This window comes from Chiloscyllium punctatum, chromosome 5 (genome assembly GCF_047496795.1).
Source record: "Chiloscyllium punctatum isolate Juve2018m chromosome 5, sChiPun1.3, whole genome shotgun sequence".
Taxonomy (NCBI): Eukaryota; Metazoa; Chordata; class Chondrichthyes; order Orectolobiformes; family Hemiscylliidae; genus Chiloscyllium; species Chiloscyllium punctatum.
The window spans coordinates 58,467,907-58,495,432 of NC_092743.1; the positions used below are offsets into that span (position 1 = coordinate 58,467,907).

Here is a 27,526-nt window from a genome sequence, read left to right on the forward strand (position 1 = left end):
TATCAAATACCTCTGGGAGTCTAAATTCAGTACATTTCCTTTTATTCATAGCATACATTACATCTTCAAAGATCTTCAATAAATTGGTTAAATGTGATTTTCCTTTCACAAGCCATGTTGATGCTATCTGTTTTTTGTTGAATTTTTCTAAGTGTCTTGTGATAACATCTTTGATAAGAATTTCTCACACTCTTGCTATGACAGATGTTAAGCTAACTACGTTTGTAGTTTTCTACTTAAATATGCACTTAACAATCTGTCATTCATGGCAAGAATACCTGTTGGAAACAAGGCCTTCAGTTGTTGTTTTGTCTGATTCAGTCGTTTTAAGACCATGAGTGCAGAAGTAGGCTATTCAGCCCATCAGGTCAGCATTACCATTCAATGAGATCATGGTCCATCTGATAACCCTCAACTCCACGTTTCTTCCTTTTCCACATAATTTTAAGAATGATTTTTGTTGAATTCAATACGAACCTTCCAATAATTTACTGTAATGCTTAACCTAAATTTAGCAAGCATTGTTGGATTTATTACACAGTAATCGATTCACATATATTTAAAGATGTTTCCTTCAACATTTTTGTCCATCTGCTCTTAGTGTGATAAAATGGAATGAGGAAAATTGGTACTTTGGTCATGCATATTTGTTGGGTTACTGTTAAATTAATTTTGTGTTATATTAATTATCAATTATTAATTCCAAGGCTTTGTCAAGCTTCAGTGCAGATGGTGGTGGGGGGGGGGGGGGGGGTGGTGCATGGTGGCTCAGTGGTTAGCACTGCTGCCTCACAGTAAGATGGACCTAAGCTCAAATCCAACTTCGGGTGACTGTATGGAGTTTGCACATTCTTCACATGTCTGCATGGGTTTGCTCTGGTTTCCTCCCACAATACAAAGATGTGCAGGTTAGATGATTTGGCCATGCTAAATTGTCCATAGTGTTCAGGGATATGTAGGTTAGGTGCATTAGGCAGAGGTAAATGTAGAATAATAGGATAGGGGAATGGGTCTGGATGGGTTACTCTTCAGAGGGTCAGTGAGGAATTGATGGGCCAAATGGCCTGTTTCCACACTGTAGTGATTCTATGATCTATGAATATGGAATATTCAAATAGTGCTCGGAGGTTCAATGCTGGAAACCAGCAAAAATATTTCCAAATCCTACCTAATTATACATGATGTGCAACACTGAATGTATTGCCAAATTCTACAAACAACTCAGAAATATTTTCATAAACTTGCAAAGCTTAATGATTATTACACACAGATGAATTGCAAATGTGTATCTGTATCTATGCCTCCTATTTGTGTTGCTGGAGTATTTTCGTTCATTTCTCACACAATTAAAGGTCTAGGCTATCTGTCATGATCTAGCATAGCCTATAATAGTGAGATATTACAGACTGGAAATTTTGCATTAGTTGAAACCATTCTAGTTTTACTATGGCTGTTGTGCCTTGAATACAGATCTTTTAATTCATTGCTTCGTCTTTATTTAATGCATTGACACATATTATGCTGATTTTGTTGCCACTTCAAATGGATACTATTAATTTATGTTCATTCGTGACTCTTTACAGGAAGACAAATGTGAAAAGGACTTTTAGCAGCCAATGCTATTCAGGGAGCTTTTGGATAAATTTCATTACTTCAATCAAGTTTCCACAAGTTAAATATCAGCTATTGGGCATTGTGTGTTGCAAATCCATTGAACATTGTGATTTGGAAAGCAGGTGGAAAATAGTTTAAAAAATAAGATTTTTTTAATAAAGACAGAACTGGTGTTGGAATACAAATTGTAAGACTGCATATAGCAAAAACCCATTGTTATAAATAACTAAATAAATTGAAGATAAAGCATCTTTAATGTTGTCACAGACAGATTGAGCATTTCAAACAGCAAATAATGCAACAATAAAGCATAAACAGGTCCCATTTCAAAGAAATTATATATAGATCTATATGCATTTGAAATATTTCTCATGCATCAAATACCTTAACTTAGGAGATTTGCATATCAGTTTTTATGAATTTATCCAAATTTAATATTTTAGGAATTATCGAGTTAACTTCCTTAAGACATTGATGTGATGCAGACATGGCAAGGGGATTGCTATCATAGATCATTTACTTTGTCAAAGTGAAACGCAACTGCTTCAATTTACATCCCAAGAATTAGGGAAAAGAACAAAACAGGATTGTAATGATTCTTTGCTTGGTATAGCATAGAATCAATTTGTAACAGATTGTTTGTGAGAAGCAACATATTGTATTAAATTCACTATTTAATACCTCAGAGTACAACTCCTCCAGGCAATGCCATTAGATATGGTTGTGTGAGCACTAAGCATGCAAATTGTTTTTATATGACATGCAGCCCAATAAATCTGCCTTATTTTGCTTATGAAACTAGTTTCTAGCATAGAGTTTGCCTTGATAAAAATTACATTTTAAACAGTTGAACATTCAAAAATGAGTGAACTACAGGAAGGTATTGTACCAAATGGATCATCCTACATCATCGTAACATAAGAAAGCGTATAATGAAAAATGACCATTTAGCCCATTGGCTACACAGTCCATTCATACAAGCCATTTTATTACTGGAATACATCCAATCTATTTAATCAATTCAGCATTAAAATAATTACATTATGTCATACAAAGCCTTGTAAATATATGTCTGGCAAATGTTTCGTGTTTTTGGCAATTTATGATTATATTCCCCTTTTCCATGCCTTTCATCATGAATTCAACAATTCAATGAGTGCAATTCCACAAATTGGCATAAAACCTCCTGTGCATTTAGATCTGAATACTAAGCTTTGCTCATTCATGCCATCAAGCAAAAGTAATTGCTTCACCAGCTTAATGAACATTAATTTCAATACACATTTGTGAGGTGTTTTGCCAGGGATATTGTAAAATAGGCTTCCTCTCAAGTTTTAATTCCTGCAAACTTAAAACCTTCTCCAGCTGATAGTTCAGCTGTTTTGTGCAATTTAGCCTTATATTGGGCAGTAGTTCTATAACCAATTACAAAAAAAGGCAAAACTAATAATTTTATACTCAACTGTTTTATCTACATATTACATAATGTAAAAATACAATTGAATATAAAAGGCACCATCCAATACGATTGTCTTATTTGAAGATAATGTTGAAGCTTTATTTCCATTTACCATCCTTCACCTTTGAGGAATCCCAGATCCAAATATGTCATGATGGGTATACCGGTTTTGATAGTCCCAGCTCAGCTCACAAAAGATTATTTTAGCACACCATAGCTTGGCTCTAATAGGCTCTAATAAGGAAGTGTGATGTGAGGTATAGCATGGCAATAAAAGCAAAGGCCAGTCTTCTGACATTTGATTTGTGTATAGTTAAGGCAAACTGACCGACATTCTTACTGACCTGCAACCATACATGGTCCATGAATATTGTTTATGTACAGGCAACTGTTTTCTCTATCTCTATTCCTATCATCTACCTTTTGGGGAAGCACTAAACATTTTCAAGGTATCATTACCTTTGAACTACTTACAGTACCTTGTAAGTTCAATTCCTACTTAGTTAACTCAGTTAATGTACAAATTTCCAGTTCAACTCATCATACCTTGTCTTATGTAAAAAGTGGGCTGAACTTGGATGTCAAAATCAATCTTCTGAGAAAATTTAACCACAGGGTAACTTCAAATCAGTTTCTGCCATTCCCTCCTTTCATAAAATTAATAGCTTCACTTTCAGTATTTTACATCTCTTGACTAAATGAAGCTATAGCTCTTGTAGAACCCTCTCTTTGGCATGAGTTCTAAATATTACAGTACAATATCTATAAAATGTTATACATATTTGGTAGCACAAGGCACTATAATATTAGTTTTTGTTTTAAGGAACACTGTGGTAAGGTTCCATAGAAGATTTGTTCAGGAGTTACTACAATGTTTATAACTGGTCCATCACAAAATACTTGTTTAATAAACATAACTTACTGAAATTCTTTTAAAATTAATTTATTACAGATCAACATATTTTAAGTTCAAATTTTAGGGTTTTCTTTTCTCTTGGAAACTGAAATGTTGTTAAAGAAGGATCATGATGTTAAATTTATAATAATTACTTTCATACACATGCTATTTAATGGGCAATTAAAGTGCCAACAGATGCAAACAATATTTTGCACAAATGCATGCTCCAGTTGCTTCCCTGATGCTCCATCCATTTCTATTGTAACTTAGACCAAATAGTTTGGTTTATTTTAATCACCCTCTATTGAAAACTGAACATGTTATTTCAGTAATAATTGGTGTACAAATGATTGCAAGATAGAAATATCTGTTGCAATATATTCAGATGGATTGTATAAACTGTCAGAGTGTAACTTGGATGAATTATGGTTAGTGAAGTTAAAGCTTTACAATGCAACATACAGAATTAATCAAGACAATTCTACTCTATTTTCCTGGAAGTAATAGTTATAGTGAATATCTATAGCTAGAGATTACTCATAATTGTCTATTCATTACATAATTAACAATTATGATGTACATAAATATGGTAATATCAGAAAATGCCAAAACAATATATGTTGGTTTTAAAATTAAAACATGTTAAAAACATGTACTCTGTGATAAAAACATCTAAACTGCCATTGAGAACTGTAGTGCATTAGAAATAAGGTTATCACTTCCATAGTCAAATTGTGAAACCTAACTAATAGGTATAGGTGTTATGTTTTGAAGATTCAATGGATAAAGGAAGCCTTGCATTTATATTCTTTTCAAGGTCTAATGATGTCCCAATGCATTCTACAGCCAATAAAGTACTTTGGAAGCACACTCACAGCTGTAATGTAGGAAACAGGGCAACCCTTTTTACATTTCAGAAACAGCCTGAGTCTATATCAATATTTATTCCTCATGCAAGGAACTTGCACAATGCAAAGTCCATAAAATGACAATATGATAATGTCCAGATAATCTCTTTTTGTAGAGAGATAGTTGAGAGATAAGTTTTCACCAGGTCATTTGGAAGAACTTTCCTGCTTTATTTTTTAAAAGTGCCAGCAAACTGTTTCAGGACAGATGGCTCATCAGTTTACTACTTCATCCAAACAGTGGCCTCTCCAACAGCATCCATTAGCATTACAGTGGAGCATTTAATTTTAGCACAACCCCTAAATTCTTGAGTAACACAGTTGGGGACAATTCCAAGAGTGGGATATGGTTATATAGAATCAATCCACAATGAACTCTTAATTCTAGCATACGTAATATGCTTGTTTACATCAAAATGTTTCTGCCTCTATTTCTCAAACAGGATAAAAGACTTTCCTGCTTCTGTGGATGAATTAGTGGAGCTCCAGCAAAACTACAAAGTTGTGAATATCAATTGAACCTAGAAACTTAATGACTAAGTTAAACACATCACCTGCAATTTAATATGTTGAAAAATGCATACCGAATCATTCTGGGCCATTAGACTGAAGATGCCTATTCTGTATTCTTCATTTGAAAAGTATCAGCAACGCCTACTATGATTTTATTTCCAGAAATGGACTGCCTCTAAAACTGCCTGGTAATTTATTTTACGAAACTTGCAATGTTTGTTTAAGCATTATTTTTTCACAGTCCTGCAACAAACACTGAAGAAATATTATAGAAGAAAGGGCAAGAATGATAACGGTAACACATAACCATATACATGTGACAGGTACAAAAATTGTAGATTTTTGAAGGGGAGCAGTGCAGTTAGAAACACAAGTAAGTCAAATGTATGTTATAATCCATGATGAACCCAGAAAACTGTTCTATTTTTTTTCTACTTGGACTCTTGAACAAGTACTATGAAGGAGAGTATTTTTATAATTAGTGATTTCTAATATTCCTCTGTTTAATTTCATTGCTATAATTAATAATGGCCCTTCATGAAAAATTGAAAGAAATCACATGTTTTGTGAAACTGCAGTGTTCTCAGCTGAGCACACTGCTTAGTCTTACAAAAATGTTTGAACTTAATTCCACTTTGTTGAGAATAGACAGTTTTTAAATTAAACAGAATAATATCTCACATTTATATAGCACCTTTTATGAACATAGTGCATTCCAAACCATGAAGTACGTTTGAAACATTGACACTGTTGTAATGCTGGAAACTCGGCAGTCATTGTGCACAGTTCCAAGAAAAGCAAGTGCCTACAAATGGTAATCTGTTATTGACCAGCAATCTAAATTTGTGGAGTTGATTGAGGAAAAAGTAAATAAACATAGAAAATAAGAGGCATGGGTCAGCCATTGAACCTTTTGAGCCTGCTCCACAATTGAATATGGTCATCCAACTGCATTCCCTGTTCCTACTTTCTCCCCCTGTTCTTTGACCCTTTAGCGCTAAAAACAATAACTAATTCCTTCTGAAAACATTCAATGTTTTGGCCTTAACCACTTACTAAGGCAGAAAATTCTACAGGTTCACTACTCTCTGGGTGAAAAAAATTCTCCTTATCTCAGTCCAAAATGGCCTACTATGTATCGCTGGACTGTGACCCCTGGTCCTGGACTCCCCAGTCATAGGAACATCCTTGCTGCATTTACCCTTCTACTCCTATTAGAGTATTGACCAAGCCACCATGGAAAACACATACATTCTTCCTCTATCCATATGCCTACTTGTGATTACAGACAGAACCTCAGTCTAGTATCTAATCTGAAAGCAGTACTTTCAACAGTGCACAATTCCCTCAGTATTGCACTGGAGCGTAAGCCTTGACTTTTATGTTCAAATCCAGGAGTGAGATTTTAACCTACAACCCTATGACTCAGGCAAGAATGCTACCAAATAAGCAACAGTTCACATCCTGATACAAAATGATATCATATTAATAGTCTAGCATCAATCATGCAACGCTATATCATATATTTGCTTTTTTTGCCTTTGACTAATATTTTCAAACTTAAATTAATTATAATATTCAAACATTAAAGCATAACAAAATAAATTCTGGTTATTGATCAATAAACATTTGATACTTACTACACTTATATCACAGCTCTTTATTTTTTTAAAAATGTAGTTTTGAACAACTCAAGGACTTTAATAACAAAAGCTTGAATCTATCAGTATCTTTAAGGTAGTAAGCAAACCTAAGGTGATTAACATGACTTCATAGTTCAAATAAATTCCATCATTTTGCAAAAACTGCGTTACTGCTTTCTTAGTCATTTAAATTTATCTATTCCTGACTGTGTTTCCAATAATTAATACTCACTGAAGTCCTGCAATTGTCTGAAAAACTTGTAACATCCTTCTGTGTCCTTGCACAATATAGATTTTAAAAAACATTGCAGTTGTTTTCCTGATACTTCTTATTGTGCTAATACATAGTCTAATGTCATATCTCCTATAACCCGTTCCTCTCACAAAATGCAAACTTTCAGAATTTGTATTATCAAAAATTCAATATCAGTGGTTAAAATGGAATTTACTAAGAAGATGTAAGCAACTGTCCATGGCCTTGGGTCTGTCCCATAACTTTTATCACTGTTGTATGTTGCTATACCTCGTCTAATCATAAAATACAAACTATTTCCCCATTTTGATCTACTCCAAAATCTGTCTCTCCAACCATGTGTGTTTCCTTCTGATCCACAGATTTACACAACCTCTCTTTACCATTTGCACTCCTCCATTCATATCTCCATTGCTGTTAATCCCTCACCATATTTTCATTTCATTTTTCATAAACTTTTCACTTCATCTTTTCATTTTTTGTCTTTTCTTTCCTCAAGCCACCCAAATGTAAGAAAGCAATAAAAAAAATTAACAATACTTGCAAAGGTTGATGGGACCTCCATTTTGTGATTTACGTAGCAAGTCAAACCAAAATTAGCTTTACTGAATTTTCCTCTGGATATTCTCCCTTCTCCATTCCGACACTATGTCTTCATTATCCCTATCATTATCTGTCACCTTTTTTTGATTCCAAATGTAATTATGAAAACTAAAGCATAACAATCACTCATGAAATATTGCAATGTCTCATTCTGCCAATGAGCTCCTTCTTGGGCTTCTAATTCTCCACTACTTCCCAAACTTTATGTTAATTAGCATCCTTCACCTCACAGATGTAGAAAAGACATTTCAGGCCAGTTTCATAAACTGAATGGTACAGATATAAGAATGTTTGCAAACTTTAGTGATCTAGATTACAGTAACAGGAATTGTAATCTGATAGGAAACAATCTTTACAGTTGGATCTGAGCTTGCTTTTAAACCCCTCACAAATAAACACAGACTCTAATCAACTAAATAGCACATTGGTCTTTGATTTATATTTAATGATCTTGCACCCCAGCAGGATGTTGATCAAATCCACCCCAGTAAGGTTACGGCTTAACCCAAGGATGTAACCCAAGGCTCTGATTGTTAAATCGGCTGCTTCAGCTTTGCTTTTTTCATTGCCTTCTTTTTTTTATTACTTGCATGACACTGTCGCATTCAAATAATAAATAGGGTCATTATAGCTTTGTAAAGTACAAAGGTAAACTCACCAGTACAGCACTCTGAGTGGAGAGTCAGGTTTGCAGGGAGTTGAAGTGAGAAATTCACCACTGCAGCGTCATAGGCCAACTGACATTCACAGCTTTCAACCACAGCTCCCAGCTGGGTAATTTGCCTTGGTGAATTTATCATCCAGCACACGGTTTCACATAGAACAAAATATTTCTTTCTCACCACTTAGCATTATTGTCACTTATGTCTCGCAAAATGAGGAGATTTTTCCACTTGGATGTTCCCTGAACATAGGAAATTGAGGCCTGCAGTCTGAAATTTTCCATTCATTAAGATGAGTAGAATAATATCAGGCACTGGGAAGTATGCAATATTTCAATACACATTCCTGATAAGCAACAGAACTCTCTATTATATCTCTGTAAGTATTTCATGACAGAAATTGAAGTGGGTTAAAAAGATGAAACAATGTATAATACCTGAGAAGTGTGCTTAAACCAATAAAACACTCGTTGGGCTTTCTACGTTTGTAGATTATTGTATCATTCAATCCCTTTGATCATATTGCAGTTTAGCAACAGGCATTCAGCAATCAATCATTCTCCATTTTATACTCACTGTCCATAATCACTATCAGATTAGTCAGCTAGTTATAGTAATAATCATGAATTGCAGCACACTGAAATTTCCCAACTTTTCCAGTTACCTTTGGTGTGAAACATTCTGAGACTCTAACAGCTGAATTGAGGACATTGTGAAATGTAGTCATTGTTGAAATATAAAAAAATGTGCCAGCCACTTTGAACACAGCAGTCTCCCACAAGTGACAAATAGCATAAGTGACCAAATAATTAGTTTTAGAGGTTTCAGATGGCATAATCATTAGGTAGAACACCAGGAAAAATATACAACTCTTTACCATGTTGTACCAAGGAATATTTTACATCCAACTGAAAGTTAAGATGAAGCTTTAGTTTAACTTCTTATTTGAAAGATGAAAGTCATGTTTCAAGTTCTGAATTATCAAAAAGGTGACTTAATAGAATATGTAGATGTTATTTCATCACTTCACATTTGCTGGTGGTCAGAATTCTGAGTTTACAATTCAAGTTCCATTAAGCTGCTATTAATTAAAGTACATAGGATGTATCAGAAAAGGCCCACATTATTTCATATCACCTTAACATACATAGAACATAGACAATAATATGATTGATCATATTTGAATATTACAGCAATAGTTAATTCTGTGGGAAATGTTACTTGTTTCGTACATAAATCAGAACAGTGGGGGTAAGGGCCAAAATTATTTAATTTCTAACAAATGTTCTAATTCTGCCACAGGGTTTCCATGAAAACATAAAAGTAGCCGTATGAACTTTGCAAATTAATGGAAATTGGTGAATGTAAAGTGAAAACCACATTAAAAGCAGACAGACTAGAGTGAAGAAGGTTGAAAGAAGGAACAGAGTAGGAGATCAAGCATGTACACAGAACACATACGTATGTTTTAAGTTTTATTTATGACAAAACTTAAATAGTGAATGACAAGAGAATAACGACAGGTGAAAAGGTAGAGGTTGCGTATTTTTTAGTAGCCAGTGCACATAGAGTTGAATTTGATTTGGTCAATAAATTAAAATTTGGCATTTTGGATTGATTAGTATTCTAACAGGGATTTATATACAAATCAATAAGCTTTTTTTCAGTATTAAGTAGCATATCAATCTAATTGTGCACATGGAAGAGCAATAATTCAAAATTAATTTTACGGATTTTCTATTTATTTAAAGTCTACATTATTACCATTCAGTTGTACAGAGTTAAGACATACTTGATGAATGAGCAGTATTTCTTATGTCAACACAATTTTGAATAAACCTGTAAATATGTTTTCCTACTGATTCAACTAAACCTTTCAGAATAATACCAACCTGAAACGTCAGATGCAGCAGACTCTTTGCAATAACACTATTCTAAATTGTAATGAATCATATGTAAACATCTCATTCAATCACATTTGAGATTGAATTATAAAATCCAACTGCTATTTATAAACACAACAGTGTTAAATCATAGCTCCAATTTCAAAGTGCATTATTGCATATTTTGTATCAGTTTGATGACCTATGGGTCAAGATTTTAACATTAAAAAGGTAAAAATACTGTGCATACATGGTCCCTTGACATTACAACAAGAGACTTTAATTATACTGCTGGCAGTCACACTTGTGCCACATAATCACTTCCTAATGACATGTAAATTATAATATTAGTAGCCAATGGGCAAGAATTTGGCTTTCTACTATCAGTTAATTTACAAATTTTCCTTGTGGTCTACTGAGTTGCCTCAGGAACCGATTAAACTTAATTCTACTTCAAAGTATGTCCTGACTGTGTGAAGTCCCATCAGGTCAAGACTGGCCCCAAGAGCTAATCTCAATCTTCATGTAGTAGCAAGCTAGAAAGTTGCACTGTGAAAATGACACCTGAGTTATCCTGCCATTTCTGCCGTCATATGTATATCTGCTTCCTAGAGATGCAAAAGTAATTGCATAAATTACCTATTAGAGAAAATTCTTCAAACAGTATTTGTTCTATTGTGTTTCTTTTAACTATGCACATACTTACACTGTAACAATATGCAGCTAGCTTATTGAGTAATGACTGTGGCTGAGAATCACTTAGCTGTAACATTGTAAAGGCAGTAGTTTCATGGTTCTTTATATACCACTAGCTAAAAATGATTGTTGTATTAAATAATGTTATGTCATTCAAGCTTATTACAAGCACTAAAAACGCTAAAGACTCAATCATTTTTGCTGTTCAGCAAAATACACTAGCCATCAATATTGATAGTGAAACACTCTACATGTAAAATGTGGCCATCAGTAACACTTTGTCCACAATTGCTGTAGCAATGTAACTTATGAATCTTAAGATGTAGAGTAATAGTACAAAATATAACATCTGGCATCAACTAATTACGATTATTGTTCACACTGATGAGCTGTCTAGTTATATTTCTTGATAGCACAGCTTCTAAACAAAACATTTAACACTGGAATTCATGATAGCTGTTTGCTTCGGCTGATGCATTCTTCATTGTATGTATATATTTAGAAAAAGCAGAAGCATTAAAATTGTAATTTAGATATCAATTATAGTTGGATATCATTATTGAAGCCTGAAGCAACTCAAATGATGATGTACTGCACTGTAAACTTTAGGTACTCTGGTTAATAAATCAACAAAAACTACTGTTAAAGAGAGAACTTTTCCATTAACACCACATTTAGGAAATCAAATTGACAAAAAGTGCTATGATTAATAGTCATAAATTGTTTTTGTGTCTCCCTATATAAATCTTCAAATATTTTTGTTTGTTAAGAATAGTAATGATACCTTTAAGGAAATTTACCTTTGGATGTTCCAGAGCTGGGAAGTGTGAGGGATCTGAATTAATATTAGTCGGCTATTGATTTAGAATGGATCAACACTATTTTAGCCTTGCGTTTCAACTTTCATGAGTTGCAAATCTGTAAAAGCTTATTGATTAGAATGTTGCCTATTGTTATCAATGAAAACATTTAGCAAAAACCTGGACATTGTTCTTTTTCAAGTTATAAAAAGAAAAAGCAGTTCTATAAAACTTGTTGGTAGCCACATGGAAATTTTCAAATCAGATACCCCTCACCCTTAGCCAGCTCCAGTGATCTTTGCAATAAAAAAAATTCCTACTGCATATCTTAACTTGTGGGATCCTGCTGTTCCAAATTAGTCCTGAATTTAATTCAAACTTTCTCAGCAATTCAGTGATGTTCCAAGCTATTTATATCTTGATAGAAAACTGTTAATGTGGGAAACTCAATTTAGTTTTGCCAATGCTGGTTAAAAAAAATTTACACCTTTATGAAAATTTCACAATGCTCTACGTAGATCATTATTATATTTAGCAAAATTGAAGAATATTTTTAACCATGCCATTGCCTTATTTCTGGGATGGAAGAAAATATTGCTTACCACCATCTAGAAATCACAAACCTGCAATAACAAGACAGATCTTTCATTGTGGCATATAGCCCAAACCCTTAGAAAATTCATACTTGAAGTTTATATCTAATTGAAAACTATACAATGGTAGATCTTTAATAGTGAAAACTATTCTTGTTTGTAATTTATTGGTAACAGCACAATAATAACATAAGCCTCAAATATTACAGTCAAGAGATTTATAGATGCCAAGTAGATGCCAAATGTGCATGCATTTAGAGTCTAGTTTATGTTTAAATTGCATATACATAAGTGAAGCTTGGCAAAGAGCTGTTTTAAGATTCTGTTTTAAGAGTATAGTACAGGTCAACCGCGACCAGCCAAAAGGTTTTTCAACATAATCACTGAAAAGTGCCTATTCAGACTTGTTAGTGGTGGCATACTTTCTTGTTACTAATGCTATTAGCAAAGAATGTTTTGAATAAGTGATGACCTATTATACTGCATTAAAGACTTTTATGATTCCATAAGTGTTTATATCATGTTGACAACAAAAAGAAAAATATGTGGATAAGTCCAAATTATACGTTGCTCAAATCATCAAAGTCAAAGAGAGTTGTTTATCTTAGTATATTAATTTTTCTTTCTTTATTATTTTCTTGAATAACCTTGTTTAAACACTGAGCAGAGGAGCATCATCAATTATACTAAACTAGGAAGATAGGAACAGACATAGTCCATTGCGCCATACAATGAGGTTTGTGGCTGATATGTATCCTCATGACTTAACTCTCTTGCTTCCACATCCTTAATACCCTTGGTTAGAAAAATATATTGGGTTCAGAATTAAAATTATTAATTGATCATTCATCCTTTACTTTTTGTGGGGAGGTAAGAGTTCCACATTTCTACTACCTCTTGTATGAAGATGTTTTTCCTAACTTCTCTCCTGAATGGCCTGCCGACATCAACAGTTAATGTTTCTCTCTATCTACATTATTCTACACTTCATACCCAAAAATCACAATCTTTTTTTTATATTCTGGGGAATATAAGCTTTGTTTTTCTGCTTTTTACTCATGATCTAACCACCGGAACCTTGATGACATTCTATGAATCTGTACTGCACTGTACCTCTGGAGGAATTAATCACATTAGCAATAACACTGATCTGAACTGGTAAATAATGGGAAATTCCATAACTATGTCACAACAACGGTTTACATGCACTGAAATGTAGAATACAATCGTATACACACTAGCCATTTTATCTGACAAGTTTACAGTTGCTGGGTAAAAGTTATTGCCCTCCCTTGAGGTGGATTTGAAGGTGGAGGGCAATTACTCAGGATGGAAGGTGGAAACCCCATCACCTTCACATGGATGGTGTTCTCATTCTGATACCAATTGAGATCCTTAATTGGACAATTAGTGCCCACTGAATGGCTTCATCCCACTGTGGGTATTCATGCTGCAAAGGCTGGTCAGTTACTGCAGTTACAGCTCAAAAACATAATCTGCATCAGGTAAATTGTTTCCTGATGTACTTGTTTATCTATGATCATCTGTGATCTTTTTGCATTCTTCAACACTATTTTCCATAACTTCAATTTGAGGACATCAACAAGTTTTGACAAAGTTCCATGAATTTTTAAATCTACACTCTATTACTGTAAACAAAATGGCCTTCTAAATAGACTTTTAAGGAACATGATCCAGCATATTTTATTTTCTGATCATTTAAATTTAATTCATAATTTCTTTCAGCTTCTACTGTTCAAACATTTACCTAACTATTATGTTATCAAATGTGATTAAAGTCAATCAATGACTTCTCAGTTCATTCACATTGGTAAGAATGTTATAAAATACTACCAGATATAAAATAAATAATTAAATGTTGGAAATGCACACAGCAATCAGACTCAAAATGTTAACTTACCAGATGCTACCTGACCTACTGTGCATTTCAACACTTTTTCTGTTTTTAACTCAGATTTTCAATATTTTCGGGACTTTTTATATCACCATTTTACATACCATCATCTGGACTCACTGTTGAGACAAAAATATTTCAAAATGTAGAAGGAAAGAATGGTATCATAAGTCAATAATAATGATTTTCAACTGTTTATATTTTTTGAAAATAGAGGTTTCACAAAGACCACTACTTGCCTGATCAACTGAAAGGTACAGCTTAGCAGTTAACCATCAACCATCATTATCTGGTATGTTCTCAGTGGTAGTGTCTGTACTAAACAATCTGTTTGCTAACCAATGAATACTCTCTTCTCATACAGTATGATAGTAAAAATGCTGTTTTTCCCTTTACTTTGGTATAATTCTTGATGAGTGCAAGATGAAAACCTTCGACAAAACATGATTGGTTTCAGCAATGTTCGATTTCATATTTATTCTTTATGATCCTATTTTGAGCATGTCAGATATTAAGAAATATGTTTTCAACCATTTTTCTTAACTTTTTGCTTCTCTTTTTTTTTCTTTCCCTGCTGTGTATCTAGTTCTGTCTTTGTGGATATTTCAAACCCTTAAACCTATCTTTTACTGTCCATCAACTGTTTTCTACTTTCCCTAATCCTTGAAGGATTGTTACACTTTCCAAGTTCTGCCTTTTTAGAGTATACAGTTGTTTAAAATAACAAAATATTAGAATTAATTTTACTTTTTCAAACATTATTAAGGCATGTAAAATGCTAGTAATGAACTCTTGCAGTCAAATATCGACAACAGAATGGCAAAGAGAACAAAAATTGAATTCTGATGAAATTGTTTCGACATTTTTCATATAATTTATGATTTTCAACAAACCAGGTATTTATTATAATTCTAATATGGGAAGGTAATGGTTTTACAATGGGAAAGAATATGTTGAAGAAAAGGATGATCTGCATATATAGAATTTTCAAAAACAAAGAACTGTGAATGCTGAAAATCAGAAGCAAAGACACAAATTGCTGGAAAAGCTCAGCAGGACTGGCAGCATCTGTGGAGAGAAAGCATGGTGTCATAGAATCATTGAGATGTACAGCATGGAAACAGATCCTTCAGTCCAACTCGTCCATGCCGACCAGACATCCTAACCTAATCTAGGCCCATTTGCAAGCACTTGGCCCATTTCTCTCCAATTCACATGCCCATCCAGATGTCTTTTAATGTCATAATTGTAACAGCCTCCATCACTTCCTCTGGCAACTCGTTCCATATACGCATCGTGCTTTACGTGAAAATGTTTCCCCTTAGGTCCATTTTAAATTTTTCCCCTCTCACCCTAAATCTCTCCCCCACTCCAGGGAAAGGACCTTGTCTATTTACTCTATCCATTCCCCTCATGATTTTATAAACCTCTATAAAGTCATCCCTCAGCTACTGACACTCCATGGAAAACACCCCCAGCCTATTCAGCCTCTCCCTATAGCTCAAACCCTCCAACCCTGGCTTTTCTGAACCTTTTCAAGTTTAACAACATCTTTCCTATAGCAGGGAGATCAGAACTGGATACCATAGTTAATGTTTTTGGTCCAGTGACCCTTCTTCAGAATGGACTCTGCTTCCTTAATTCTGCTTTCTCTCCACAGATATTGCCAGACCTATTGAGTTTTTCCAGCAATTCCTGTTTCTCTTTCTAAAGGCTTCAAGTTCTGCAGTTATTCTTATTGCAACTGGGTTGTCAATGGAGACAATTTGCTAATTATTTTGAAAATTATCATTTTCTGCATTGTTACACTTTCAAAATGAATTGCATCAATGAAAGAACAATAACATAACTCAGCAGTCAGACCAATAATCTGACATTTTCTCAGCCCATTTTATATACCTAAAGGGAGGAGATCATTTAAAGATTATTAAGGCAGGTACACTCGTTACCGATAGAATCCCAGCATAATCTGGGCTTGAAACCATCATTGTCAAGTCACAGTTGAAATTGTCATAGTCAACTTAGGAAATTGCTACCATAAGAAAAACATTTTAAATATTATTAAATATCCTTAAAGTTGGAACAAAGCACATCCTGCCAGCTTTTCCTCCATTAAAAAAATGGTTTACAAATATGGTGATAATATCATTTACCCAAACTCACCTGGAAACTTTTATATAATGTGCTGTCTTACTAATACTGATTTTATGTTTATGTGAAGGAATTCTGGATATGCATCAATGCAGAAATGCTAATCTGGATCAATTACAAGTCAATTTAATGTGTCCACAGATCCTCTGTCACTTAACAGAGTATCACAGAAACTAACACTAGCACTGACGAACATGAATAGGTTCTGTCCTGAGATGAATATCAATGTTTTCAGTGATTTAAGCTGAAGTTAAAAGGTAAAATTTGTGGCAAATTTTAAGTTAGAAGAAAACCACTTTTTTCAGTGAATTTGTGTGCAGTATTGACAGAAATGTTTGTGGTTTCCTGCTGAACTTGCAGTTTGAATCACATTCTGATCATTCTTTTTATGCTTTTGTTTATCATTAAACCATTAGCAAAACAGGCTCAAGGGACTGAATTGACTACTTCCACTTCTTAAGTGCCAATCATACAGCAATGGAAAGGATATTCAGCCTATCTTGCTGGCTTTTTGAAAACTAACATAATTTGCTAAATTCATCTGTTCTTTCTCTACACCATTGTTCAAAAGTTTGTTAATGCGACAGGGTCATAGAAACATAGAAAAAAATACAGCGCAGTACAGGCCCTTTGGCCCTCAATGTTGTGCCGATCCAAGACCACCTAACCTACACTAGCCCACTATCCTCCATATGCCTATCCAATGCCCGTTTAAATGCCCATAAAGAGGGAGGGTCCACCACTGCTACTGGCAGGGCATTCCATGAACCCACGACTCGCTGAGTAAAGAATCTACCCCTAACATCTGTCTTATACCTACCACCCCTTAATTTAGAGCTATGCCCCCTAGAGTCATAGAGTCATATAGCACGGAAACTGACCCTTTGGTCCAACCAGTCCATACCGAACATAATCTGAAACAAAACTAGCCCACCTGCCTGCTTGTGGCACACCTCCATACAAACATTTCTTATTCATGTACATATCTAAATGTCTTTTAAATGTTCTAACTGGACCTGTATCCAGCACTTCCTCTGAATGTTCATTCCACATACGAACCACTGTGTAAAAAAGTTGCCCATGTCTTTTTTATTTCTCCTCTCTGCTTAAAAATATGCCCCCCAGTCTTGAAGTCCCCAAATCTAGGGAAAAGATACCCGCCATTCACCTTTTTTATACCCCTTATGATTTTATAAGCCTCTATATGGTCACCCCTCAATCTCCTACAGTCCAGAGAAAAGTGCCCCAGCCTATCCAGCCTCTCTTTCAAACAAAAACCCTTCATTCCCAACAGTATCCTGGTAAGTCTTCTCTGAGCCCTCTCCAGCTTAATAATATCTTTCCTGTAACAGGACAACCATAAATGTAAACAGTATTTCAGAAGAGGCCTCACCAATCTTCTATTACACTTATGCTTTATCAAGGTATTTTTCACTGCACATCAATGTGATAGTGATAGAATGATGCCAATCAGATTCCGTTATGATCCCTACACACATTCAACATGGAAAGTCACCTCTAGAACAACAACTTATGGCACTTGAGCATCATATTAGACCTCATCAATGTCCACTCAGGGGACAAGCATGTTCAACTTGGGCATTTTATTAAATTTATGCTGAAATCATTATCATGTTCTGACAGAACTGATATAATTAAAAATCAACCTGGAGATATTTTGCATATGCAAAAAACTTAGACCTCATTAATTAAAATAAAAAGCACAGCAAGGAATGTGCCTGGGGTCCATCAGTTGCAATTTACTCCACACCTTGACTAAAGTCTGGTCCCAGTGTTATGAGACCAGTCTTACTGAGTTGGAGCTGGGAGACCAGAGCTATGCAGCTTGTTTCACCCAGGAAAGCAGGAAGGTTATACCTCGATATTGAACAAAGCCCCAAAACCTTGCTCTCAAACGCCAGTTAAATGTTAACATTAATTAAAGGTTGGTTCGGGTTTTGGAGGAGGGGTGAGGAGGCAAATGTTCTTTGCCAACATTGTAGTTTGGTCTGAGTTTGTTTTAATCTATTCCACATGAGTATTTTCCGCAGTCTTTTTCCTATTTATACCATGGAAATCATTTCTCGCCTCCTTGTGCCTCAATTAAGATGTGGAAGAAATTAATGTTCAATATTGTAATGGTGGAATGTTACAGAGCAGAAGATTGAATTCTGCAGCTTAGCTTGAAGGGTCGCAATACAAGGGTTGCATCGATTGAACGGATTTTCCTTACTCATACTTTGGTTAGTGTTGAGACTATAGGCACCAGTAGGTATTATTAAATGAGTGAGAGTCTATTTGGTTAAATTTCAGACGGATCTTAATGTTTTAACAGGTACTGTTATATATTAGATGTGGAGAAATCTGTGGCTAGCCCATTCGCTGTCTTGAACCGGGAAGAGTTTTGGGGGAACATTGAACTTGACTTAAACTGTCTTGGGAACTGGTGCACCTTAACAAAGAATGACCACCGCAGTATTTGACCTCTGATTAAGGTGTCGTTGAGGAAGGTGGGAGGTGCAAATGGTCAGTGTAAAACCCAGCAAAGCCTCCCGTTTCCTGTTGTATGACCTCACATGCCTATTGCTTCCCATGGTGTTGCCACGTGTCAGAGTGAGAGTTGAAGGTGAGGGCTGGCCGTGCGGGCGGGTTAATTTGAAACCAATCACAATTATCTGATGTAGTCACTCGCTATGTAACGTGGGACTTTCTGGTTAGTTGGAAGGTAATTTTCGTGATGTTTTAACTTCCGATTGACTTCTGTGTACACCAGGATGCCCTCATGTCGTGATCATGATATCTTGCCGTCCATGAAATATATGAAAGTATATATATGTATACTTTTATTTGAAATGTTTATGTTTTTATTTCGGTCCCTCAGAATGTGAATGAGTTTGAATTAATATAGTTTAGACGCGTTCGTTTGAGCAGACCACATCTGCTTGCAGCGCATGCAAAGATTAGACGAGATTATATGTATAAAAGTGTATTGATGTCGACTTTACAAAGTGTTTGGATTGACATTAGCGATCAATTCCTGACTGAAGTAGAGCTAGCTACCTTGCCTCATTTTGTTTAGATTCCTTCATTTACTCCACTGCTCAAATGAAAAGATGTCCAGAATTGCAGTTTCTGTTACTGTTTAATCAAGTTAATCAAGATCGATCAAATGTCTGTAGTTTGTAAAGTTTAGTAAGGCATCTGGTGTCCCTATGGTTTACACAAGCTCTCTTGGTGACGCGTACATTAACGAAACACAGCGTTTGATGAGAACGTCTAGAATAGGAATGTGAGCACAAGGCTGCACGCCACAACTGAGCGCAATACACAAATCACCAACTTCACAACTTGCAAAGACAGACCGCACGAGATCCGCGAGCTGTAAAAAGGCTCAAATGTAAGCTGATGTGTTGCAGCAATGTAGGGCCGCTTTTTAAAAAATAAAACAAGGAAAGAAAAGAAACCCTCTGTAATTCATGTTGATTTAAATGACGAATCAAGGCACCAAAGCTGCAAGCTGCATCCTGGGTCAATTTGCCTGGAGGAGAATGCAAAATTAAAATAAGATTGAGTTCAGACAGGCTGAGATCCAAACGCCCATGAGCTACGACTATTTTCCCCAAATGCCTGAAAATTTACGCCTTTCGTGGGTTTAGTTTGGTTTCTTTCTTAATTCTACAGATAAATTAAACCGCGTCGTTAAAGTCCTCGACCACGTTTGTTAGTAAGCAATGACTTCCAGGGCCGGGGCGTTTGCGAGTTATTTCAAGTTTGAAATAATGCACTATGTTCCTTTCTACAAAGGGGAATCCGTTTCGCGTTTTGCCAAGATGTGGTTTGAACGTTAGAAACTCACATGCCTGGTTCAGTCACTTTAAAATGAAACCTCGCGTCTCGCAATATCGTTACATTGAACCTAGTAATTGGGCAGAGCCAGACTCTGTCCTTTTTCATCACCGATTTTAACGTGGTCAGTCAGCAGTTCGCCATTGGTTTGTCATGTCATTCGAATAAAAATGATCCCTCGCCTTCCTTATTGCCAGATCACATGGGTTTAAACATTTTAAAGGAAGCAGCATTTTTTTTTTAACGATGCCACAGTCTTGCACCAAAGCTGCCCAGTCAGACTGCCCAGGAAGTCTCACTGGTTTCCCTTGGAGGTGGTTCATGGCACTTGCAACTGCAATGCCATTGATTGGGAACTTTTAAGAACCAAATCTATATCCATTTGGAGTTTTCGGACTTGTCTGCGGGGCATGATGTGGGTGTTAAGATGTGGTTCTTGCGCTCGTGTACTGCTGATTTGCATGTTCTTCTGTCTGCAATCATTAGCAAACGGCAGAACCAGCATTTAACAGAGTCATCCATCACGGCATAGCAGGCAACCCGTATTCCACCCCCCGCCACCCCAACACCTGCAGCTTGGTGCCAGACTGAACGCTGCTGTTTTAAAGCTGCTGACCAGACACGGCATGTGAGTTTGCAATCGATTGTAAATACTAAGAAGTTGTTTAGTAATGCGGGCACCACTTGCATTTTGTCTTTTGTGAAAGCGGCCTATACTGGAACTCACCGACAAGGAGATCTGCTGCAGCAATTCTCCCAAACCAATATCATAATCCCCTTCCAGCAGCCTAAGCAGAGCATCAATGCCTATGTCGTCGATAATGTGGTCAATATTAATATCTTCCGGGCTGTTGTGGATGAAAAACACTAACCTTTTAATTTTAGTTTGAAATCAGTACACACAAACAGAAACAATATCCCAACATACCTACACCGATTATAGCTACGTATTTCATATAAAACCAACCACTCACACGGATATTGTTCTTGTGCACACTTTATATGAATTGCTCTGTAATATATAACCCAAAAATGAATCGTCCACAAAGTAGACCTGTGCGTCCTATAGTGTTTTACAAAAAACAATATTTTTATCAAAATATTCGTTTTTAATGGCTTTACTTCATACATAAATACATGTTTAAATAACAGAGGAGCGATGATTATTCAGTCGTTTGAAACGAATCTTGGATAGGGCTGTATACGTACGGTGGGTGCTCACTCATTGCTACAAATAGAATACTCGGCGTCCTTTATTTTTAACCCTTTGTTTATACCTTTTCCCCAGGACGGCTGCCAGATATTTCTTGACAGCCATCTGTTTCCTGTAACGGCTGTAGCTGTCGGTAAAGATGCCATCGGAATGCCGCTTTGACAGGGGCTCTGTATCCTTCTCAACACTGGTGCCACTGCAGACAAAAAATAGAATCAACACTCCAAGACCGTTTGGCAAACAATGCGTACAGCTCTTTCTAGATTACAACGCAGCCTACTAGATTAAACTGACGCCTTGAATTGCACACATGATGCTTTATAGTTACTTCATTTTCAAAGGCGCTAATAACTTTGGACAGTTTACAAAAACACACAAAGGCCGGTTACATTCACGAACGCTATGTCCTTGAACTAATGTAAACAGTCCCACTCCCCAAGGACCATCCAATACGGTTTTACCAGATTATAGGATACAATGGAGAGTGAGGCCAAGGAAATTATTAACGAGATAGACGTGACGACGCATCAAGTCTGAGACAAGAATCCAATGCTTCACTGGGACACCGAGGTTTTTATGGACAACTACTAAAAGCTTACCCATCGCGCTTTTTACGGAGGAGGGAGTGAACGAATTCTTTTGTTATTTCCTGTGCCAACAATTCCCTTAGGCGTTTATGAAGTATCGCATCAGCGTGTCTTTCTGTTCTGTGATACACAAAGACCATGTACAAAAGAAATCAGTGATCCCTGACTGCATCCAATAAATTATTTGGTCAAAATAAGATTTAGGATTCGCTGATAATGTCATCTAAAGTCTGCATTTCCATTCTATTCACTGAATACTGACAGAAATTACAGATTTTTAAATTACTTGATATTGCTTCTTGACATCGGGTGTAGCATCGTAATTACTGAATTGATTAACATAAATTTACACTGTTTTAAATAACCCCACGGTCTGTGCTACCCTGTTGTGTTTTACTCGTTCCGAGGTTCTTCAATAATTCAGGAGGATTAAAAAGTCTCCTGTTTCTAAAGGGAACATTTGAGAAGTAACTATACAAAAGATTCGGCACATGGCTGTCGGTTCCGGCAAGGACTGCGGGTTATTTTAGCAACAGCAACAGAAAAATCACCTTTTCTCCGGTGGATAGTATAACGTGTTTACATCGTCAATGACCGATGAAGGAATTCGGATGCCATTTCGATCAGTTTGATAAGTCAGGTCCGGTAGCGAGTTTCCCTCTTCATCATACGCTTCATCTTCAACCCTGGAGACGAACGAAAAGATTAAATTCTGTCCGCACCAGTTGATAAAATGATGAACTAAGAGCGAAGCGGCTGCTGTATTTGTTCCCTTTTGTTCTCAGCCTGTGATTTACTTCGTTCCCATAGCCCTAGATGAGCTCTGTTTAGTATTGAGATGAGACATCGATGGAAGAGTCTACCGAGACCAACGCCAGACGTGAGCTAATTCGCAAGTGATGTTCAACTTGTTTTGATGCTCTTCATTGCTATAAGTAATTCATAGCCCTGCTAATGGAAATCCCGGGACGCTACAGGAATCTTTCTGGGATTGTACACTATCGCCCTATTCTCACGGGAGTTCGTGATGACTATGGTTCCTGAATAATTGACCATATACCAAGCCATTGGGCGGCTTCTCTGATGAGCTGAAATGAAAGTTCAAAATGTTGACTCCCCCTACCACCCTTCCTCCCCCCGACCGGGGATAACACCGGGTGTCTTATTGATGGTGGTGGTTTTGGGGTGGGGGGGGGTTGATTTCAACACTTTAACCGGTTAACAAAGAGCTCTGTCAAATCACTATGGCTCTGCATTTTAACCCCGCGGAAAGAATGCTCAGAAAATAAATGAACAACTTCACACTGCCTGTGATGGTTATGGCCATTTGATAATCCCCTCACTGCCACGTTCAGTTCAAGCATCTAACCCTGGAAGTTTGCTGCTCAGATAACGAACTATCCTTGATGTTAGGGACAAAATCACCTCCTAGGAGTGAAATTACAGAATGCCAAATGACAAGTTGTTCCTGACGCTCTGGCCACAGTGCTCAGAATAGTCAAACATTTCCATCATCCCAGTTACCTTCACAATCCGCACAACCATCCACGCGATGAAAGTTCGACATTTTAGCAATTGAATGTGCATTCCAGTAGCCATAACTACATTAAACTCCCAGATGATTACAAGAACAACTGTTTAGCTTTCGGGATGAGTTATCACAGTCCCGCCCCGTTTCCTGGAAGTGTGCAAACCGCTCTGGGAGGGTTTGCTAAAGTATCCTTCTGAGCCAACGCACCAAACGTGTTGTCATTTACCATCATCACGCAAACGCAACTTTTCTGTCAGACAGGCAACATTCTTTGCTCTAGATTCTGATACATTTCAAAGATCAATAAAATAATTACAATTACTAAAAAGAATGTAAACTTCCAAAACGTCAGAACAAAAAACGCAGGACCTCAAACAGTCGTCTTTTAAAAAACAAAAAGATTTCGGCCTGGACTGGGTCGGTTATAAAACCTAGCTTTCTAAAGTCTGCATCTAATAACCGCTCCTGGTCTTATGCAACATTTCCCACCGGCTCCCCTTCCTCCTCCTCCTCACCCCGCGACACTAATTGACGCGCTTTTACACCGACTCTCCGGGGGACTTCCATTCGGCTCTGTCTAGAAAAACCTATTTTTTAAATAAAAAACAAACTCTAAACTCCGTCCCAACAAGCAGGCGTCCACATAACTCCACTTCCTGTAGCCACGGGGAGAGAAAAAAATACTCTGTCTGTCTGCTGTCAGTGCTAACCGTTCTCTTTTACCTCTCATTAATCACAGCGAAGAGACGCCACGCCTGCTCTAGGCTTTCAGCCCCCCACCCCCCTCCCCCCTTAAATAAACAAGCCATCCATAGTATCCGAGACCCGATACCTTGTTATGACTTGACTGATAGGCTGGTATTAGTCTCTGTCACCACTCGGAGACGAATTACAAACCCGCTATAAAAAACGTTGTTCTGGGGGTGGGGGTGGAAAGGCAAAAAAAAATACCCAACAGCTGCCAGGGTTTTGCTTCGATTTCCTCACACGTTGGTTTAGAAACAATAAGAAAGAATGTGGCCCTCTGCCCCTGACTGACTCGTTCACATCTCCTTGTCCACGTTTCCGCCTCTCTCCTCTTTCTATTTTGTTTCTGGTTCGTTTCCCTGCTCCTCTGCACTAAAGCTCTCTGTCCTTCTAATTAGGAGTATCACACTCTCTCTCTCTCCCTGTGTCTCTGCTCATCGCTTTCACTCACATCCCTTCCTCTATCCCACGCTGCGCCAGACAAGAGCGAGATCAGAATCGAGCGGTATCGCCGGAGCGGGGCGCCCGGGATCGACTTCCCGGACATGCCGGTGTGTCAACAAGTCAGGAGTGTCCACATGGATGGCTGACCAAGCCACTGGAAGCAGTCACTTCAACAGTTAGGAGCAACGCACAGACGGCAGACAAACACAGTGCAAATCAAACAAAGCGAAGTCACAAAGAGACGATCCAAATCAGAAAGGCGGGCAAGGCAAAGTCCGTTCCAGCGAATGACAGAATGTCAAACCCCTACCTGAATTCGGGATACTTCACTCCAGTCGGTGAACCGTAGACATTGCAATGCATTATGATCCCATACACAACCATAAATGCTAGCGTCGCTTTGTTAGGCATTCTTAATCTGTAAAGTGAATTTGCGAAAGTTTAGAACTAAAAAGCAAAATGCACGTTTGATTCTTTAAATGAATGAACAGGAGGAGCGTCTCAACTTGGCATTAGGGAAATAAAAAAGTTGGAAAATTAGATATCATTACCAAACAAATGCAGCTTGTCTCTAGATCTAGTAGCCTGTGCTAACTAAAAACAAAAGCGCCTTGCAGTCAGATTACACAAAGGCTAACTTTGCTGTCACTTACCTTTTGCAGGTTGGTTGAATGTTGTGCACGATCTGGACCAGGTTTAGTTCTGAATCTGATCAAATTCTTGCTCACGGCAATTCACTGAGGCGTCGCTGAGATGCTAGTGCTGTTCAACCTTTCACCGTTCCGCGCTATTATATATATATGCAATTATCAGAAATCTTTGCAAACACTATTTGAAATACACATAGCAACAGATGTCTTTGTAAACATTTGTCTACATCTTCGCCTTTTTTTATGAACTATTGTTTGTTGTACAGTTGCACTCGGATTTTTATTCATGAATCAGACTGCTTGCCTTCTTTACAGAGTCGGTGCAAGTCACGTTAAGACCATGTATCACCAACAGACGTCATCAGCTTGCGATATTCCTCCCGGAATATAACATCTTTCTTTCTCATCGTTTATCTGGCCAAAGACAGAGCTCACTCATCAACACTAAGACCAAATTAAACATTCGATTGTGCTGCTTATTGTGCCAGGGTTTCTCAAACTACTTTTTTTTAGCATTCCCGGCTCAACAAAGGCAATAACTCAACACTCTCGAACTAAGTAAAGGGAAACAGATAATAGAGCGTTTGGTGCAAACATAACGCAGTATAGACTTCAACTGCAATTTGTTGGGGCGGGGGGGGGGGGGGGATAGGGAGTTAGTTTTGGAAATATGAAGTGCATGTATTGATTGGTATCGATGAGTTGCCTGACTGGAATACTCGGGTTGTCCGGGATGACACCGTTGCAATCTATCGAAGATGTCACCATGATACAGCAACCACGGGTATAAACGGCGAATAGTGTCAACATAGTCTGATTGCAATTCCCGAAATCTCTGTGATTCCAACGGGCAAAAGACCTAATCCTAACGATTGCAGTTCACCATTTCCCTCTCTGTGAGACTGGTCTTGTTCGTTAGTGCACTCCAAGTGTTAGGTAGCGTTTAGCGCCTAACTAGTTTCAACACGGTCATGGAGCAAGCACCTCGGTGCTATCCAAAGGCAAAACCATTGGCATGCCGTCCCTCTTGCAGGACGATGACATCCGAAGCATTTTAGTTCAAAGATGACAACCTTTCCATGTGCCCAAATATTTAATAGTGAACATTTGCAATCCCACCTTTAAAGTCTTTTTCTTTCCTTTTCAACTACTGTGTAGCGCTTCAACAAAAGCTGAAGCTTTTTGGACCCAGATAATGGCACTGCAATAGTTCATATTTCAACAGTAAATCCCAGGGTTATCACAACCCCGGCTCTTTTTATTTTGCGTTGAGTGCACTAAGAGGGGTTAGTTTTTTCAAAGCCCTGAAATCTTATTTCCACAGAATGTATGCAAATCTGAAAGTCTTGCCTCTCAATGGGAATGACAGAATTACATGAAAGCAGCCCTCCAGATCCAGATTCCTCCAGACTAAGTGCATATCACCAGGAGCCTTACAAATGCTGCTCTTTATTCTTCCAAGCTGACTTTTCACACAAAGTACATTGCGGGAGAGTTCTCTGAAGGCAACCTCTCACGGCTGTAGTGTTACTTCCTCAACCACAGGTCGCTTTTTAATTTATTTCAGATCGCCAGGAAAACCACTTTTAAAATAAAACATGCTTTTAGTGATTTGACCTTGCATTTATGAGAATCTGATGGAGGCGATGTCATTCAGTTTGGTTCTTTGTATCAACTGATCTCATGTTGCCAATGCATAGAGGAAGAACAAAAAGTAATCACAACATGACTGAAACCAGGCACAGAAGGTGTTCACATTTCTTCAACTTCTTTAGACCAGCAACTTGATTTTATGTATAATAAATGAGCTAAAGTGTAGATGTTTTGTATACTGCCTCCATAAATGGAACATGACGCCCACACGGGACCCGATAGGTAATTTTAACCAGCACATTCGTTTTCCCTTTTTCAACCAAA

The 27,526-nt window shown here is 37.1% G+C and overlaps 1 protein-coding gene across 4 annotated transcripts; it reads right to left on the bottom strand.

Moving 5' to 3' along the window:
- Positions 1-1,787: 1,787 nt before the first annotated feature.
- Positions 1,788-26,030, bottom strand: adcyap1b (adenylate cyclase activating polypeptide 1b). Of its 4 annotated transcripts, XM_072570389.1 has the most exons (7): positions 25,613-26,002; positions 25,270-25,377; positions 22,789-22,923; positions 22,250-22,357; positions 21,715-21,846; positions 21,165-21,285; positions 1,788-20,129 (listed from the first exon to the last, which is right to left on the bottom strand). In XM_072570389.1, exons 2-7 carry the CDS (start codon positions 25,368-25,370, stop codon positions 20,121-20,123), a joined length of 606 nt encoding a protein of 201 aa, XP_072426490.1. In that variant the 5' UTR covers positions 25,371-25,377; positions 25,613-26,002; the 3' UTR covers positions 1,788-20,120. The 4 variants fall into 4 exon arrangements, with proteins under 4 accessions (XP_072426490.1, XP_072426488.1, XP_072426489.1 ...); XM_072570387.1 differs by having other exon boundaries at positions 1,788-21,285; positions 25,613-26,030; XM_072570388.1 differs by lacking the exons at positions 25,270-25,377; positions 25,613-26,002 and adding an exon at positions 24,967-25,172 and having other exon boundaries at positions 1,788-21,285.
- Between the last annotated feature and the right edge of the window lie 1,496 nt (positions 26,031-27,526).

Excerpts from the sequence above, each read along its gene's own strand:
- adcyap1b (XM_072570387.1), bottom strand. The coding sequence starts at position 25,370 with ATGCCTAACAAAGCGACGCTAGCATTTATGGTTGTGTATGGGATCATA. Across the intron at positions 21,847-22,249 it reads CTCCGTAAAAAGCGCGATGG|TGGCACCAGTGTTGAGAAGG; the intron begins GTAAGCTTTTAG and ends TTTTGTCTGCAG. Across the intron at positions 21,286-21,714 it reads GCAGCCGTCCTGGGGAAAAG|CCCGGAAGATATTAATATTG; the intron begins GTATAAACAAAG and ends CATCCACAACAG.